Source organism: Salvelinus alpinus, chromosome 1, assembly GCF_045679555.1.
Source record: "Salvelinus alpinus chromosome 1, SLU_Salpinus.1, whole genome shotgun sequence".
In the NCBI taxonomy this organism is placed as follows: domain Eukaryota; kingdom Metazoa; phylum Chordata; class Actinopteri; order Salmoniformes; family Salmonidae; genus Salvelinus; species Salvelinus alpinus.
This window is the reverse complement of record NC_092086.1, coordinates 112,482,441-112,498,819: the sequence shown is the minus strand read 5'-3', so window position 1 is coordinate 112,498,819 and position 16,379 is coordinate 112,482,441. Positions and strand designations below refer to the sequence as shown.

The 16,379-nt window shown below is 40.6% G+C and overlaps 1 protein-coding gene and 1 long non-coding RNA gene across 2 annotated transcripts in view; both read left to right on the top strand.

The window, feature by feature from the left end:
* The window catches only part of LOC139539141 (uncharacterized), a 239,420-nt gene that overhangs the window by 150,824 nt on the left and 72,217 nt on the right, over positions 1-16,379 (top strand). The window lies entirely within an intron of this gene.
* LOC139539098 (lysosome membrane protein 2-like) overlaps positions 3,608-16,379 on the top strand; it is a 44,601-nt gene continuing 31,829 nt past the window's right edge. The window contains exon 1 of the mRNA XM_071341855.1: positions 3,608-4,210. Within this exon, the coding sequence (XP_071197956.1) occupies positions 4,088-4,210 (123 nt within the window). The 5' untranslated portion in view covers positions 3,608-4,087. The remainder of the gene's footprint in view (positions 4,211-16,379) is intronic.

The window sequence follows — 16,379 nt, the reverse complement described above, 5'->3', positions numbered from 1 at the left end:
GGCCAAAATACCAGCAACAGTGTGTGAAAACCTTGTGAAGACTTAGAGAAAACGTTTGACCTCTGTCATCGCCAACAAAGGGTATATAACAAAGTATTGAGATAAACTTTTGTTATTGACCAAATACTTATTTTCCACCATAATTTGCAAATAAATTCATTAAAAATCCTACAATGTGATTTTCTGGATTTTTTGTTCTCATTTTGTCTGTCATAGTTGAAGTGTACCTATGATGAAAATTACAGGCCTCTCTCATCTTTTTAAGTGGGAGAACTTGCACAATTGGTGGCTGACTAAATACTTTTTTGCCCCACTGTACATGTTTCAATAGTCTCACACTCCCTTATAACAATATCTACAGCATTAACCTTGGGATGATTTATTTATTTCACGTTATGGACTTCTACAAAGGAGTAATCTGCAACACACACCTTTCTCTCTCAGAGTTTTCTCGGACTGGGAGAGCGGGAGCTACGGGTAGTACCAGGGTGTTAGTAGGTGACACAAGCACCCGGATGAAATAAAATACATTTAATGAAACAAAACCCAAAGATGTTAACATCATTCAGCTACTGTAGCTGGCTACCTAACATCAACAGGCAGCACCAGTAGCGCAACAATTAAAAATAGACACCAAAAGTAAAGTTCCAGGCGATCAGAGCGATGTGACTCCCCCCCCCCCCCCCTCTGTCTGAACTTGGAATATTCCTGTTCACGGGCTTTGGGCACTGACCCTCAACCTGGTTGTTCTGTTCTGCGTTGTGTACTATTCTAATAATTTGAAGTTTGATGGAATAACCATTTTAACTCTACTACAAGTACAATGTACTCACTTGGTGTTACACCAGTTAGAATGAAGTGTATCTTCAGGGCTACTTGTATTTAATTGTGTATTTAATGTGTATTTATATAGTACATTACCCATCCTGACATCTTGGCCCTTTATTTATGGCTTCTGGAAGCGCCATCCAAGTGACAAAATACATCAGATTAGTACATCACAGAGTACATGTAATATCTGCATAAGTACAATGTAATTACTAGGTGTTACACAGGATTTAGCTAGTTAAAATTAAATGTATCTTGATGTGTACTTACTTGTAATTATTGTGTACCTACAAAGTACGTTACCCATTCTAACAATCTAATCATCTGTTTTTAAAGGAAAGGGGAAAACCTAGTCTGTTGTACAACTGAATGCCTTCAACTGAAATGTGTCTTCCACATTTAACCCAACCCCTCTGAATCAGAGAGGTGAGGGGGGCTGCCTTAATCGACATCCACGTCTTCAGTGCCCTGGGGGAACAGTGGGTTAACTGCCTTGATCAGGGGCAGAACGACAGATTTTTTACCTTGTCAACTTTCGGTTACTGGCCCAACGCTCTAACCACTAGGCTACCTGCCGCCAAAAACAGAGCCATAAAGACAGTAATACACCACAGAGTACATATTTATAATATCTGCATAAGTACAAGGTTGTCACTACTTGTTACACAGGATTTATCTATTTAATATGAAGTGTAACTTTATAGTTTCCTGTGAGCAATTTCTATGCAACTACTTATTACTCATTATCAAGGGAAAATACCTACAAACAAAAGATGAGCTTCTACTCTAGTTAACTTTATTGCAACATGTAAAAAGACAAAATATATTAATAATTTGATTAAACAAAGACATAAAATACTCAATAACATAAAATAATAGTTACTTTTATTGAGTTATTGAGTAAGGCTATATCTTTGTTTAAAATCAAATTATTAATATATTTTGTATTTTTACATGTTGCAATAAAGTTGACTAGAGTAGAAGCTCATCTTTTGTTTATACCATCACTTTTATATGTTTAAAATGTTTAATTGATGGTTAAAGTAATTGACCCATTGTCAAATGCATCGTAAATGTATTTAGCAATTTAAAGTATATTTTTTCATGTGAACAGTTTGTGAACACGTTCTTGCCATTGGGCCTGGGCATTAAAATCCATAGCTCTAGCTCTTTATTGCAGGGTCAGTGCTATACGGAATCCTTGGGATGTCCCTACCAGAAACCCTAACCTTAACCATAACCCTTACCTTAAACATTTTAAACTTCAACTTCAATGGGGTATGGACGTACGAAGGATTCCGGATAGCACTGATCTTTATTGCAGAGCTGTGTCGCAGAGTTTCTAAACCCAGAGGTGCAACGTCGTGAGACTTCCGGGGAATGTTTGCGAAACAGACCAAACAGACCAGGCCGGGTTTTGGGGTTTGAAAAGTTAATGAGAGAAGTGAAAAATCTAAAGGCACAACCTAGATTGGAGCCAATGTCTTAAGTAGTTGAACATGTTATTTCTCCAACCTCGTGAAAGTGACAAACTGACACATTTTAATTTTAGTCAAAAACAACCTTATATCAAAAGTAGTGCGTTTGTTTTGACGGCCTGCACATGAGCAATTCGGCGCTAGATGACAGTTAGACCCAATGACATGTTTCTACACATGAGTTTAGCTAGCCAACGTCGCCATGACATCGCCTACAAGTGTAATCTGGGATTTCTATAGAGCTCACTAGCTTGTAGTCTGGTTCGTCCAGCCATCGATTTGCGAAACATTAATGGGGAAAGAATATGGTTGTGGAATAAACGCAGAAAATAAGGTCTGGGGTTAACACAGGCTTAGGAGATCTTATAAGTTTTGTTCTATGAAATAATAGCACTCAGTTAACACAACCTTTATTTACATTTTACATTTTAGTCATTTAGCAGACGCTCTTATCCAGAGCGAGTGAGTTGATACATTTTCATTTTTTTTACTGAATTATGAAGTCTTTCTGTTTTTTTATGTGATTTTATGACTCAAATTCTTCAAAATTCACAAAAGTTGATGAAAATTAACTCATAGAACAACCCAAAGTTTGTGAGTTCGAATCTCATCACTGACAATTTTAGCCAATTCGTTTTTTTTAAACTTTATACTACTTTGTTTTAGCTACTTTGATAATAGCTACTTAGCATGTTAGCTAAACCATGCCCTAACCCTAACATTAACCCTTTTAGCCAACCCATTCCCCTAACTTTAACCTTTTAACCTAACTCTTAAACTTAACCCTAACCCCTAGCCTAGCTAACATTAGCTACCTAGACACCTAGCTAGAATTCGTAACATATAGAATGTTTAGCAAATTTGTAACATATTGTATGTTTTTCTAATTCGTAACATATTATACGAAATGGGTGATGGACATCCACAAATTAATACATTCCATACAAAACGTAACATATACTAAATGGAGTGTCTTGGATTGACGTAGCCTACAGGATAATACGACCAAGGCCTCAGTTTAGCAAATTCATGAAATATAATTAGGCTACCATTTGTATTATATATTACGTATTGCAGCCAAATTCGTAACATATTATATGAAATGGGTGATGGACATACACAAAGTAATACATACCATAGTAAACGTAACATCATACTAAATGGAGTGTCTCGGATGTATGTACAGAATAATACGACATGCTCTGAGACCACAGCTTCAGTCTGTGACAGCACTGACACACGTGTTGAGGGGAGACAACAGCCGTGAAGTTGTGACCAATCAACATTCGCTAACACACGGAGGGCACAAGTGTGACCTTGTAGGACGCTACAAATATCCACTGGCATGTTTTATACAGCTTACTACACCTTCACCACCCCGGACTGCAGCCGACCTCCTTTTGCTGTGAAATATCTTTTTCATTATTAACCAGAAAGCGGATAGCTAAAGTTAGCTTAATTCCCCTTTCTTGGACCGCCTATAAACTAAGAAGAATAAAGAAACGATTACCGTTATTATTCATTTGTCGAATAAAAAACGGTCGTTCCTGCAGAATAGAAGTTCTGACACATTTTGCAGAAACCATCGGAAAAACGAACCACAAAGATCAGTCAACAAGGTCAACTTTGAATAAGTTTCTTTGTTACTGTTTGCACAGTGAAGGGAACTTGCAGATAAAAACACAGCAGGCTCAGTAGCCACGTTTCAACGGCATCATCCTCCGCTTCTTCTACGCAGTGGTCGAACTTTTACGCACTGTTGTCTCGGTGTCACCTTTATCATGGCGCGAAGATCTTGTGCGATATATGGAGTCGGGATTGCCTGCGCCAGTCTACTGATCATCGGGATTGGCTTGATTGTGGCTCAAGTATTTCAAACTTTAATCCATAACCGGTTAAAAAAGGTAAATTATTTATTATATTTATTATACAAAAGTTAAGTCATTTGTATTGTAACGACCCTGGGTTTATAAGCGCGCTGTTTCATTACAGTATTTTATATTTTCAGTGTTATAACAATGTTTTAAGTCATGAGATGTTTTCATTCATAGGCCTACAGCTTCAGTGGAAATAATATTTTTAAAGACTGAAAATCCTCTGGTCAGAGTAAAAACATTGATGAAAGTGTTGCTGTTCACACAGCTTCTGCATGAACTAGGGTCTGCCTCTCTCATATATCAGCCCAGGCTAGCTATGGTATATCAGCTCCGTACTGAAGAGCGAAAATAGGCGTCAACATTTATCTCTGCAGGGAAGGAGCAGTAACCTATACTATTATTTACACAGATGATGTTGAAATTATACTGTATGTTGACAAATACTATGATTTTGGATATCATGGAGGGCACCTTGTTGTTGAACAAGAGGGTAGCTAGGTACATGCATGTGAATATGCATTATATACCCTTTATCATCATTACATTGTCCCAGTTGTCAGTCAATCTTGTCACAAAGGGTGTATAATTTGACACACTAAACTATCCAGAAAGCCTAACAAGCAAAACATTGACTTGTCTAATTAAACTATCCAGGAAGCTTAACAAGCAAAACATTGACTTGTCTAATTAAACTATTCAGGAAGCCTAACAAGCAAAACATTGACTTATCTAATTCAATAATACAGATTTGAGTCCTTTGTTTACAATAGCATTCAGTCCCTATTGATATGATAAACATTGTAAACCACTATAAGATTACATGATATATTATCACTTTGTTGTTATTGTTGTTGTTGTGATTAGTGCTACTGTTCAATGCTATCACGTTTCAAGACCCAGATGCAGACAATGTCGAAGTATTAACAGTTTATTAATCCAACAGGGGCAAAAGACAGGTCAAGGGCAGGCAGGGGTCAGTAATGCAGATAGGTGGGGCAAAGGTACAGGACGGCAGGCAGGCTCAGGGTCAGGGCAGAAACGGTCAACACCGGGAAAACAGGAAAATCGAGAGACAGGAACAGAGGGAAAAACGCTGGTTTTCTTGACGAAACAAAACTAACTGGCAACAGACAAACAGAGAACACATGTATAAATACACAGGGGATAATGGGGAAGATGGGCGACACCTGGAGTGGGGGTGGAGACCGTCACAAAGACAGGTGAAACAGATCAGGGTGTGACAAATGCCACTGATATGCATTTTCCATGCTCTCATTGAAGAACCTCAGTCAGAAGCGTTTTCCTGAGCTGGATAAGAAGGATGAGGCATCTCCACATCTCCTCTGTGCATCCCCAAATGGAACCCTATTCCCTATATAGTGCACTACTTTAGACCAGAGCCCTATGGAACCCTATACCCTATATAGTGCACTACTTTAGACCAGAGCCCTATGGGGTCCTGTTTAAAAGTAGTACACTATGTAGGGAATAGGGTGCCATTTGGGATACAGACCCTGTCTCACATGTGGCAAACAGCATGGCATTATATGTACAATTGTCCACCTGTTGTGCGTGTGCGTGTGCGTGTGTGTGTGTGTGTGTGTGTGTGTGTGTGTGTGTGTGTGTGTGTGTGTGTGTGTGTGTGTGTGCGAGTGCGAGTGCGTGTGTATGTGTGGTCAATCACATATAATACTGCATGTTCCTTTTCACAATTCAACCTCTTGTAGTTGAAGAACTATACAATGACAACATTTCATATAACTTAGAATACGTTTACAGTAAGGCCTTTGATTAAAACCATTGTACAGTTTTTAGTACGGGATGTAGAGAATGAGAGTGGACAGTGCTGTGTTCCAAATATTTATGATTCTAAGGTGATTTTGTTTAAATCTGTTCATACAAACTTTCCCCATGTGTCAGAGGAGGTTCCTTGCAGTGGTTGCAGAGGATGGATTCCACAGCTAAGAATAACTAACCGTGCCTTAGCCCATGCAGACAACCCTCTGGTGCTCCAACCCAAAGCTAGGCCACCGCCCCAAACAAATTACTTTTAGGCAGAGGGAGGCAGTGGGAGGCAGTGGGAGGCAGTGGGAGGCAGAGGGAGGCAGTGGGAGGCAGAGAGAGGCAGTGGGAGGCAGTGGGAGGTAGTGGGAGGCAGTGGGAGGCAGAGGGAGGCAGTGGGAGCGATTGGGAGGCCGAGGGAGGCAGTGGGAGGCAGAGGGAGGTAGTGGGAGGCAGTGGGAGGCAGTGGGAGGCAGAGGGAGGCAGTGGGAGGCAGAGGGAGGCAGTGGGAGGCAGAGGGAGGCAGGGGAGGCAGTGGGGGGCAGAGGGAGGCAGTGGGGGGCAGAGGGAGGCAGTGGGAGGCAGAGGGAGGCAGTGGGAGGCAGAGGGAGGCAGTGGGGGGCAGAGGGAGGCAGAGGGAGGCAGTGGGAGGCAGAGGGAGGCAGTGGGTGATTTTTCCACAAATAGACAGGTATTTTCCTTTCCATGGTAGCAAGATCTTATCTATTTTTGCTAACTTTATATAAAAATGTATTGGAGTGAGATCATTTCTTTCTTTTGGGATTTATATACCGAGTATGTCCACATCTCCGTCAGACCATTTCATTGGTAAACTACATGGTAATGTAAAATGTGAATGTTTTATGGATCCAATACGTAATGTGGTACATTTATCATAATTTGGTTTTAATCCAGAGAGGATAGCAAAGGTATCTAGATCCTCTATGAGGCCGTGGAGAGACTCTAATTGTGGGTTTTAAAAGAAAACATGAATCATCGGCGTACAACGATACCTTAGTTTAAGCTAAGCTGTTGATTTAATCAAGATGCTACACAGCCTTAGGGTTCAATGGCAGGAAGGACAGGATGCACAGTGTGACTGAAGCTAGGTTCATGGAAGTATGGCTGCATCCCAAATGGAAACCTATTTCCTATATACTATAGTGCACTACTTTTGACCAGAGCCCAGCTGTGGTCAAAAGTAGTGCACTATATAGGGAATATGGCTCCATTTGGGACACAACCTAGAGCATGCATAGTGTGACTGATGTTTTCAAATCCTCTCCATTTGGGTTCAGATGCCTTGTTTTGCATTTGGGGAATGGGGTGTGGGGGTTGGCAACTAGATTCAGCCACGGGCCGTGTTTTTTGCTAGAACAAATAGTCCGGGGGGCTGGAAAATAATTGTAATAATTTGTACACTGCAAATTGACCACAATTTAGATTGTATTTGAAAATAACAATCATTTCACACCTTGATTACATTGAGACACGATCGCAGCTCTTTTTTTATTTGTGGGAATAGTTTTTATTTCATTTGTATTTATTTAACTGGACATGTCAGTTAAAAGCAAATTCTTATTTACAATGACAGCCAACCCCGGTCAAACCCGGACAATTGGTTTCCAAATTTTTTGGGATTTTTTTTGCTGAATCCCTTGTGATTTTATACTTTTTTGACCAAAACTCGAATAAAAAAATAAAAAATAGATTACAAACTTTGGGGTAGGGGGCAAAAACAATCACTCGCGGGGCAGTTTTGGCCCACAGGCCCACCTGTTGCCGACCCCTGGTGTAGAGGATTTCTTGGCCTGGTTACAGAAGTCGTAAGTCAGTCACAGATGTAAAACAGTGAATGTACAAGGTCAAATATAGCATTTAACTGTACATAAATACATATGAGTATAACCGTATGTGCTCTACTCACATACACAATGTCCTTCTCACTCCTTTAAGTGCCAAACCATCTGGATGTGACAAGTGATTTGTAACGGTTAGTAAGCAAGTGAGGAAAGATTCCTGGAAAATCTTTGGGTGAAAACTGGAGTGTAGGACGGGTTTAATAAATAATGGAATTCAGAGGTTAAATTGTAACATATTCCACTAATCTCTGCACACCTAATCTATTGAAATATACTGTACTGTATATATGGTACAGAAAGGTTTAGCATAAACCATTTAGTTGTTTACTGTACAGAGTACCTTCATAAACAACTGTCATCATTAATCACAGTAAGATAAACACGGTAACGTTCTATCTTCAGGCCATCTCTGTTTGTTGGTGTTAGAAGCTCATGAAATTCTATTTCCAGTAACATTCTATCTTCAGGCCATCTCTGTTTGTTGGTGTTAGAAGCTCATGAAATTCTATTTCCAGTAACGTTCTATCTTCAGGGCATCTCTGTTTGTTGGTGTTAGAAGCTCATGAAATTCTATTTCCAGTAACATTCTATCTTCAGGCCATCTCTGTTTGTTGGTGTTAGAAGCTCATGAAATTCTATTTCCAGTAACGTTCTATCTTCAGGGCATCTCTGTTTGTTGGTGTTAGAAGCTCATGAAATTCTATTTCCAGTAACGTTCTATCTTCAGGGCATCTCTGTTCACTGTAAAATATATCTAGTTGATTCAACTAATAATTATTTAGTAACTGGTTCCACAGCCTTTTTTAGTTTACTCAACTTTTTGGTCAGTGTTACCTGAACTTAACATTTTTAGGAGAACGCTACCTGCCCCAATCCATAGTGGCAACTGTAAAGTTTGGTGGATGAGGAATAATGGTCTGGGGCTGTTTTTCGTGGTTCGGGCTAGGCCCCTTAGTTCCAGTGAAGGGAAATCTTAACGCTACAGCATGACAATTACATTCTAGATGATTCCAACTTTGTGGCAACATTTTGGGGAAGGCCCTTTCCTGTTTCAGCATGACAATTCCCCCGTGCACAAAGCGAGGTCCATACAGAAATGGTTTGTCGAGATCGATGTGGAAGAACTTGACTGGCCTGCACAGAGCTCTGACCTCAACCCCATTGAACACCTTTAGGATGAATTGGAACACCGACTGCGAGCCAGGCCTAATCGCCCAACATCAGTGCCCGACGTCATTTTATGCTCGTGGCTTAATGTAAGCAAGTCCCCGCAGCAATGTTCCAACATCTAGTGGAAAGCCTTCCCAGAAGAGTTGAGGCTGTTATAACAGCAAAGGGGGGACCAACTCCATATTAATGCCCATGATTTTGGAATGAGATGTTTGACGAGCAAGTATCCACACACTTTTGGTTATCTTGTGTATGTAGTTTTAAAATATTGTATGTTAAAAGCAGTGTGTGGGTGCTACTCACAACATTTTTAACTACATTTTCTCAAGTTGGAGCTAAATTTGTACCAACTAAACATTTAAAACAAAAAAATGCCTGTGGAACCCATTACTAAATAATACTTAGTTGAATCAACCAGATAATCTTTGACAGTGTTTGTTGGCGTGAGAATCCCGTGAGATTCCGTTTACAGTGGTGTTCTATCTTCATGGCACGGTTCTAACCTGCATCATAACATTACTACTTTGTTGCCTTTCTCACATTAAGATCACACTCAAGGTTGGGGTTGTGGTCACATGCAGTGTATAACAATCCACATTGTCACAGTTCCCACCGAATGGAATTTCATCCCATGCAAACTGTCTAGTACTGTGCCTTCCATATATCGAGAAAGAGTGAGAAAGAAAGGCAGAGAGAGGGAGAGATCCTGAGAATTTAACACAATATGAATAGAATATACTGTATTAAAGGATTAAATACCGTTAGCTGTCCAGCAGGACTAAGTTATTAGCTGTCCAGTAGGACTAAGCTGTTAGCTGTCCAGTAGGACTAAGCTGTTAGCTGTCTAGTAGGACTAAGCTGTTAGCTGTCCAGTAGGACTAAGTTATTAGCTGTCCAGTAGGACTAAGCTGTTAGCTGTCCAGCAGGACTAAGCTGTTAGCTGTCCAGTAGGACTAAGTTGTTAGCTGTCCAGCAGGACTAAGCTGTTAGCTGTCCAGTAGGACTAAGCTGTTAGCTGTCCAGTAGGACTAAGCTGTTAGCTGTCCAGAAGGACTAAGCTGTTAGCTGTCCAGAAGGACTAAGCTGTTAGCTGTCCAGCAGGACTAAGCTGTTAGCTGTCCAGCAGGACTAAGCTGTTAGCTGTCCAGTAGGACTAAGTTGTTAGCTGTCCAGCAGGAAGGACTAAGCTGTTAGCTGTCCAGCAGGACTAATTTGTTAGCTGTCCAGGAGGACTAATCTGTTAGCTGTCCAGAAGGACTAAGCTGTTAGCTGTCCAGCAGGACTAAGCTGTTAGCTGTCCAGTAGGACTAAGTTGTTAGCTGTCCAGCAGGAAGGACTAAGCTGTTAGCTGTCCAGCAGGACTAATTTGTTAGCTGTCCAGAAGGACTAATTTGTTAGCTGTCCAGCAGGACTAATTTGTTAGCTGTCCAGAAGGACTAAGCTGTTAGCTGTCCAGCAGGACTAAGCTGTTAGCTGTCCAGTAGGACTAAGTTGTTAGCTGTCCAGCAGGAAGGACTAAGCTGTTAGCTGTCCAGCAGGACTAATTTGTTAGCTGTCCAGAAGGACTAATTTGTTAGCTGTCCAGGAGGACTAATCTGTTAGCTATCCAGCAGTACTAAGCTGTTAGCTGTCTAAGAGGACTAATCTGTTAACTCCACCACCTCGACCTTGTTTATCAGCTCTGAATACATTATAACCCTCAATATCAGAGTGCAGAATGTCCAGATTCCTCTGCATAGCCTAGCTCTTGTAGTCCAGTTTAGGAAGTACGCTCCTAATATTCAGATACATCAACCCAAGTCCTTTACGATTTTTTAAGTCACATGGAGTGTCCATCTCAAACAATCTACGTTCAATATGCAGATGCTGGCCCTGTCTGATGGTTGATATTGATATACAGTTGAAGGCAGAAGTTTACATACACCTTAGCCAAATACATTTAAACTCAGTTTTTCACAATTCCTGACATTTAATCCTAGTAAAAAATTCCTTGTCTTAGGTCAGTTAGGATCACCACTTTATTTTAAGAATGTGAAATGTCAGAATAATAGTAGAGATAATTATTTATTTCAGCTTTTATTTCTTACATCGCATTCCCAGTGGGTCAGAAGTTTACATACACTCAATTAGGATTTGGTAGCATTGCCTTTAAATTGTTTAACTTGGGTCAAACGTTTTGGGTAGCCTTCCACAAGCTTCCCACAATAAGTTGGGTGAATTTTGGCCCATTCCTCCTGACAGAGCTGGTGTAACTGAGTCAAGTTGTAGGCCTCCATGCTCGCACACGCTTTTTCAGTTCTGCCCACACATTTTCTATAGGATTGAGGTCAGGGCTTTGTGATGGCCACTCCAATACCTTGACTTTATTGTCCTTAAGCCATTTTGCCACAACTTTGGAAGTATGCTTTGGGTCAAAGTCCATTTGGAAGACCCATTTGCAACCAAGCTTTAACTTCCTGACTGATGTCTTGAGATGTTGCTTTAATATATCCACATAATATTCCGTCCTCATGATGCTATCTATTTTGTGAAGTGCACCAGTCCCTCCTGCAGCAAAGCACTCCCACAACATGATCCTGCCACCCCTGTGCTTCACGGTTGGGATGGTGTTCTTTGGCTTGCAAGCCTCCCCCGTTTTCCTCTAAACATAACGATGGTCATTATGGCCAAACAGTTCTATTTTTGTTTCATCAGACCAGAGGACATTTCTCCAAAAAGTACGATCTTTGTCCCCATGTGCAGTTGCAAACCGTAGTCTGGCTTTTTTATGGCGGTTTTGGAGCAGTGGCTTCTTCCTTGTTGAGCGGCCTTTCGGGTTATGTCGATATAGGACTTGTTTTACTGTGGATATAGATACTTTTGTATATGTTTCCTCCAGCATCTTCACAAGGTCCTTTGCTGTTGTTCTGGGATTGATTTGCACTTTTCGCACCAAAGTAAGTTAATCTCTAGGAGACAGAACGCGTCTCCTTCCTGAGCGGTATGACGGCTGCGTGGTTCCATGGTGTTTATACTATACTATTGTTTGTACAGATGAACGTGATACCTTCAGGCGTTTGGAAAATGCTCCCAGGGATGAAGCAGACTTGTGGAGGTTTACAAAAAAAGATCTTGGCTGGTCTTGGCTAATTTCTTTTGATTCTCCCATGATGTCAAGCAAAGAGGCACTGAGTTTGAAGGTAGGCCTTGAAATACATCCACAGGTACACCTCCAATTGACTCAAACGATGTCAATTAGCCTATCAGAAGCTTCTAAAGCCATGACATCATTTTCTGGAATAATCTAAGCTATTTAGAGGCACAGTCAACTTAGTGTATGTAAACTTCTGACACTGACTACAACTGATAACACTCCATGGCAGTATAGACAACAGTACGGCGATAAAGCTTAGAACGGATGGGAGGTATTACCTGAGCGGTGCTTGGTCTATCTTTGAGTGCATAATGGGTAGTCTGTGTTTGGTGTACTCCCACTGGACATGTGATTAAATGGGTTGTGGTTGCAAAGATCTCAGAAACAACAACTTTCTCTTGCTGTTTCCCTAACGGGTAATTAGTCCTTCTGTAATTAACCCTTATCAGCTTGTGCTTTCTGTCAAAAATATTTTCAAAACTCCTCTACTATAAACCTATAGTGTGGGGAAAAACATTTTCCTAAGCTAGCATTACGAGACCTTGGTGTTGCTAGTGCCGACCTTGGTGTTGCAAGTGCCGACCTTGGTGTTGCTAGTGCCGACCTTGGTGTTGCTAGTGCCGACCTTGGTGTTGCAAGTGCCGACCTTGGTGTTGCAAGTGCCGACCTTGGTGTTGCAAGTGCCGACCTTGGTGTTGTAAGTGCCGACCTTGGTGTTGCAAGTGCCGACCTTGGTGTTGCAAGTGCCGACCTTGGTGTTGTAAGTGCCGACCGTGGTGTTGTAAGTGCCGAACTTGGTGTTGCTAGTGCCGAACTTGGTGTTGCTAGTGCCGTGTCAAGAAATATGTCACACGAGTCTGGCATGAGACATTGACGTTAAGAATGTCAAAGGTCACCTTTGAGATTGACCTTTTAGATTGCCCATAAGGATTGCCTCATGCCAACTGAGCAGAGCCACATTGTGACATAATCAGCTAATACAGTCCAGAATACAGTCAGATAATACAATCCGGAATACAGTCCAGAATACAGTCAGTTAATACAGTCCAGAATACAGTCAGTTAATACAGTCAGTTAATACAGTCCAGAATACAGTCAGATAATACAGTCAGCTAATACAGTCAGCTAATACAGTCCAGAATACAGTCAGCTAATACAGTCCAGAATACAGTCAGATAATACAGTCCAGAATACAGTCAGATAATACAGTCAGATAATACCGTCCAGAATACAGTCAGATAATACAGTCCGGTGGCCTGACATGCTTCCACTCAAAGTAACCTGACCTCTCACCCCTTGTTCCACAAGCTCTTTCAACGACCAAGTTGCTCAAACAAACCGACCCATAACCCACATTATCTGGAGTGGTGATGAAGTAGTGCTCCCCAGGGTTATGGATCTCAGGAGTCAGCCAATGAGGCCACAGACTAGGGTTCTAGATCTCAGGAGTCAGCCAATGAGGCCACAGACTAGGGTTCTAGAACTTAGGAGTCAGCCAATGGCGAGACAAGCATGAAATAAGCCAGATGTGACTTACTGGTAACGGTTGTGCCACCCTGACATCATGACATGCCATCCTAGGTGCATCTGTCTTTCCATAAACACACTAGTAGAACAGACTTGGGATCAGTGGTATAAAGTACTTAAGTAAAAATACTTGAAAGTACTACTTAAGTAATTTTTTGAGGTATCTGTACTTTACTATTTATATTTTTTACTACTTTTACTTCACTACATTCCTAAAGAAAATATTGTACTTTTTACTCCATACATTTTCCTTGACACCCAAAAGTACTCGTTACATTTTGAATGCTTAGCAGGACAGAAAATAGTCAAATTCACGCACTTAATATAAGGAATTTGAAATTATTTATACTTTTACTTTTGATACTTAAGTAAATTTTAAACCAAATACTTTTACACTTTTACTCAAGTAGAATTTTACTGGGTGACTTTTACTTTTACTTGAGTCATTTTCTATTAAAGTATCTTTACTTTTACTTAAGTATGAGTAAAAACTTTTTCCACCATTGCTTGGGATATTTCCCAAATGACACCCTATTCCCTATGGAGCCCTGGTCAAAAGTAGTGAACTATGTAGGGAATAGGGTGCCATAGGGCCCTGGTCAAAAGTAGTGAACTATGTAGGGAATAGGGTTCCATTTGAGAAACAGTATTGCCATACTGTCTTCTGAGCAGACCGAGACAGTAGTGTTTAGTCTTCTCAGGGTTACATGTTCTCTCATGGCTCCCTATACAAACGCTTAAGCTAGTAACTTTATAAATATTGATAACTAAGAATAAATGCCAGGCAGGCAAACAAAGGTCCTTCACTCACTATCCTGCTGTGAGACACACAAGCGCACACACACACATACACAAAGACACACACAGACAAACACACACACACAATCCTGATGTGACTCACCCGGTCCAAAAATAGAACACACAAATCAGGACTTATATTTCGTGACAGTATCTTACAAAATATAGATGTTGAAACAACTGATCTTTATTTAGCCTAGTTTTAGTATTTGTTTAATTAGGTTACTTATTAAAGGGGGTTCATCCCAAATGGCACCCTATTCCCTATATATAGTACACTACTTTTGACCAGAGCCCTGTTAATGCACTATAGTGCACTATAAAGGGAATATGGTGCCATTTGGAATGCAAGCAGTGTATCTTGTAACTGTGTGGCCCCCTTGTCCCATTTGTTGGACATGTATTACCTAACATGGGTTTGAACTGATGAAAGACCATGAGTCAACTTGATTTGAATGAGTTGTCTGCCATTAAAGTGACAAGGACATTCCTCGCATCAGGGTTAATGTGGCCATAAGTGAAGCGGGCAATTCCATGGTAACAGAATGACACTGACTCATATCTCTCACTTTAAAATGTCTGTCAAACCAAAAAACAATTATCACCAAAGTTAAACAAACCGTACAACTCTATGCACAATGACTACTTTTAACTATTTACACCGAAAATGTTATAAAGACACATTGACTTGAAGAAGAGTGGACATGCAAAGTTTAGTAAGAGAATGATGGCACAAACAGTCATTCTGTTACTAGACTCTGTTCTTCAAGTCAATGTGTTTTTGTTACCATGGATTTGTCCAAGGAGTACATCGTTCCCATTCACAACCTTATGTCAATGTACAATAAGTTAGCACTGAGTGATTAATCATTCTCTTGTTAGATATAGATATATTTTTTTACCTTTGTATTTAAATAGGCAAGTCAGTTAAGAACAAATTATTATTTCCAAAGACGGCCTAGGAACAGCGGGTTAACTGCCTTGTTCAGGGGAAGAACGACAGATTTTTACCTTGTCAGCTCAGGGATTCAATCTTACAACGTTTCGGTTACTAGTTCAGACGCTCTAACCACTGGGCTACCTGCCACCCATTATATAGAGATTGAGATATAGATAGAGATATAGATATATATACACTACCGTTCAAAAGTTTGGGGTCACTTAGAAATGTCCTTGTTTTTGAAAGAAAAAGACAATTTTTGTCCATTAAAATAACATCAAATTGATCAGAAATACAGTGTAGACATTGTTAATGTTGTAAATGACTGTAGCTGGAAACGGCAGATTTTTTATGGAATATCTACATAGGCGTACAGAGGCCCATTATCAGCAACCATCACTCCTGTGTTCCAATGGCACGTTGTGTTAGCTAATCCAAGTTTATCATTTTAAAAGGCTAATTGATCATTAGAAAACCCTTTTGCAATTATGTTAGCACTGCTGAAAACTGTTGTTTCACATGGGGACAAAGATCGTACTTTTTGGAGAAATGTCCTCTGGTCTGATGAAACAAAAATAGAACTATTTGGCCATAATGACCATCGTTGTGTTTGGAGGAAAACGGGGGAGGCTTGCAAGCCGAAGAACACCATCCCAACCGTGATGGCAGCATCATGTTGTGGGGGTGCTTTGCTGCAGGAGGTGCTGGTGCACTTCACAAAATAGATGGCATCATGAGGACGGAAAATTATGTGGATGGAAAATTATGTGGATATATTGAAGCAACATTTCAAGACATCAGTCAGGAAGTTAAGCTTGGTCGCAAATGGGTCTTCCAAATGGACATTGACCCCAAGCATACTTCCAAAGTTGTGGCAAAATGGCTTAAGGACAACAAAGTCAAGGTATTGGAGTGGCCATCACAAAGCCCTGACCTCAATCCTATAGAAAATGTGTGGGCAGAACTGAAAAAGCGTGTGCGAGC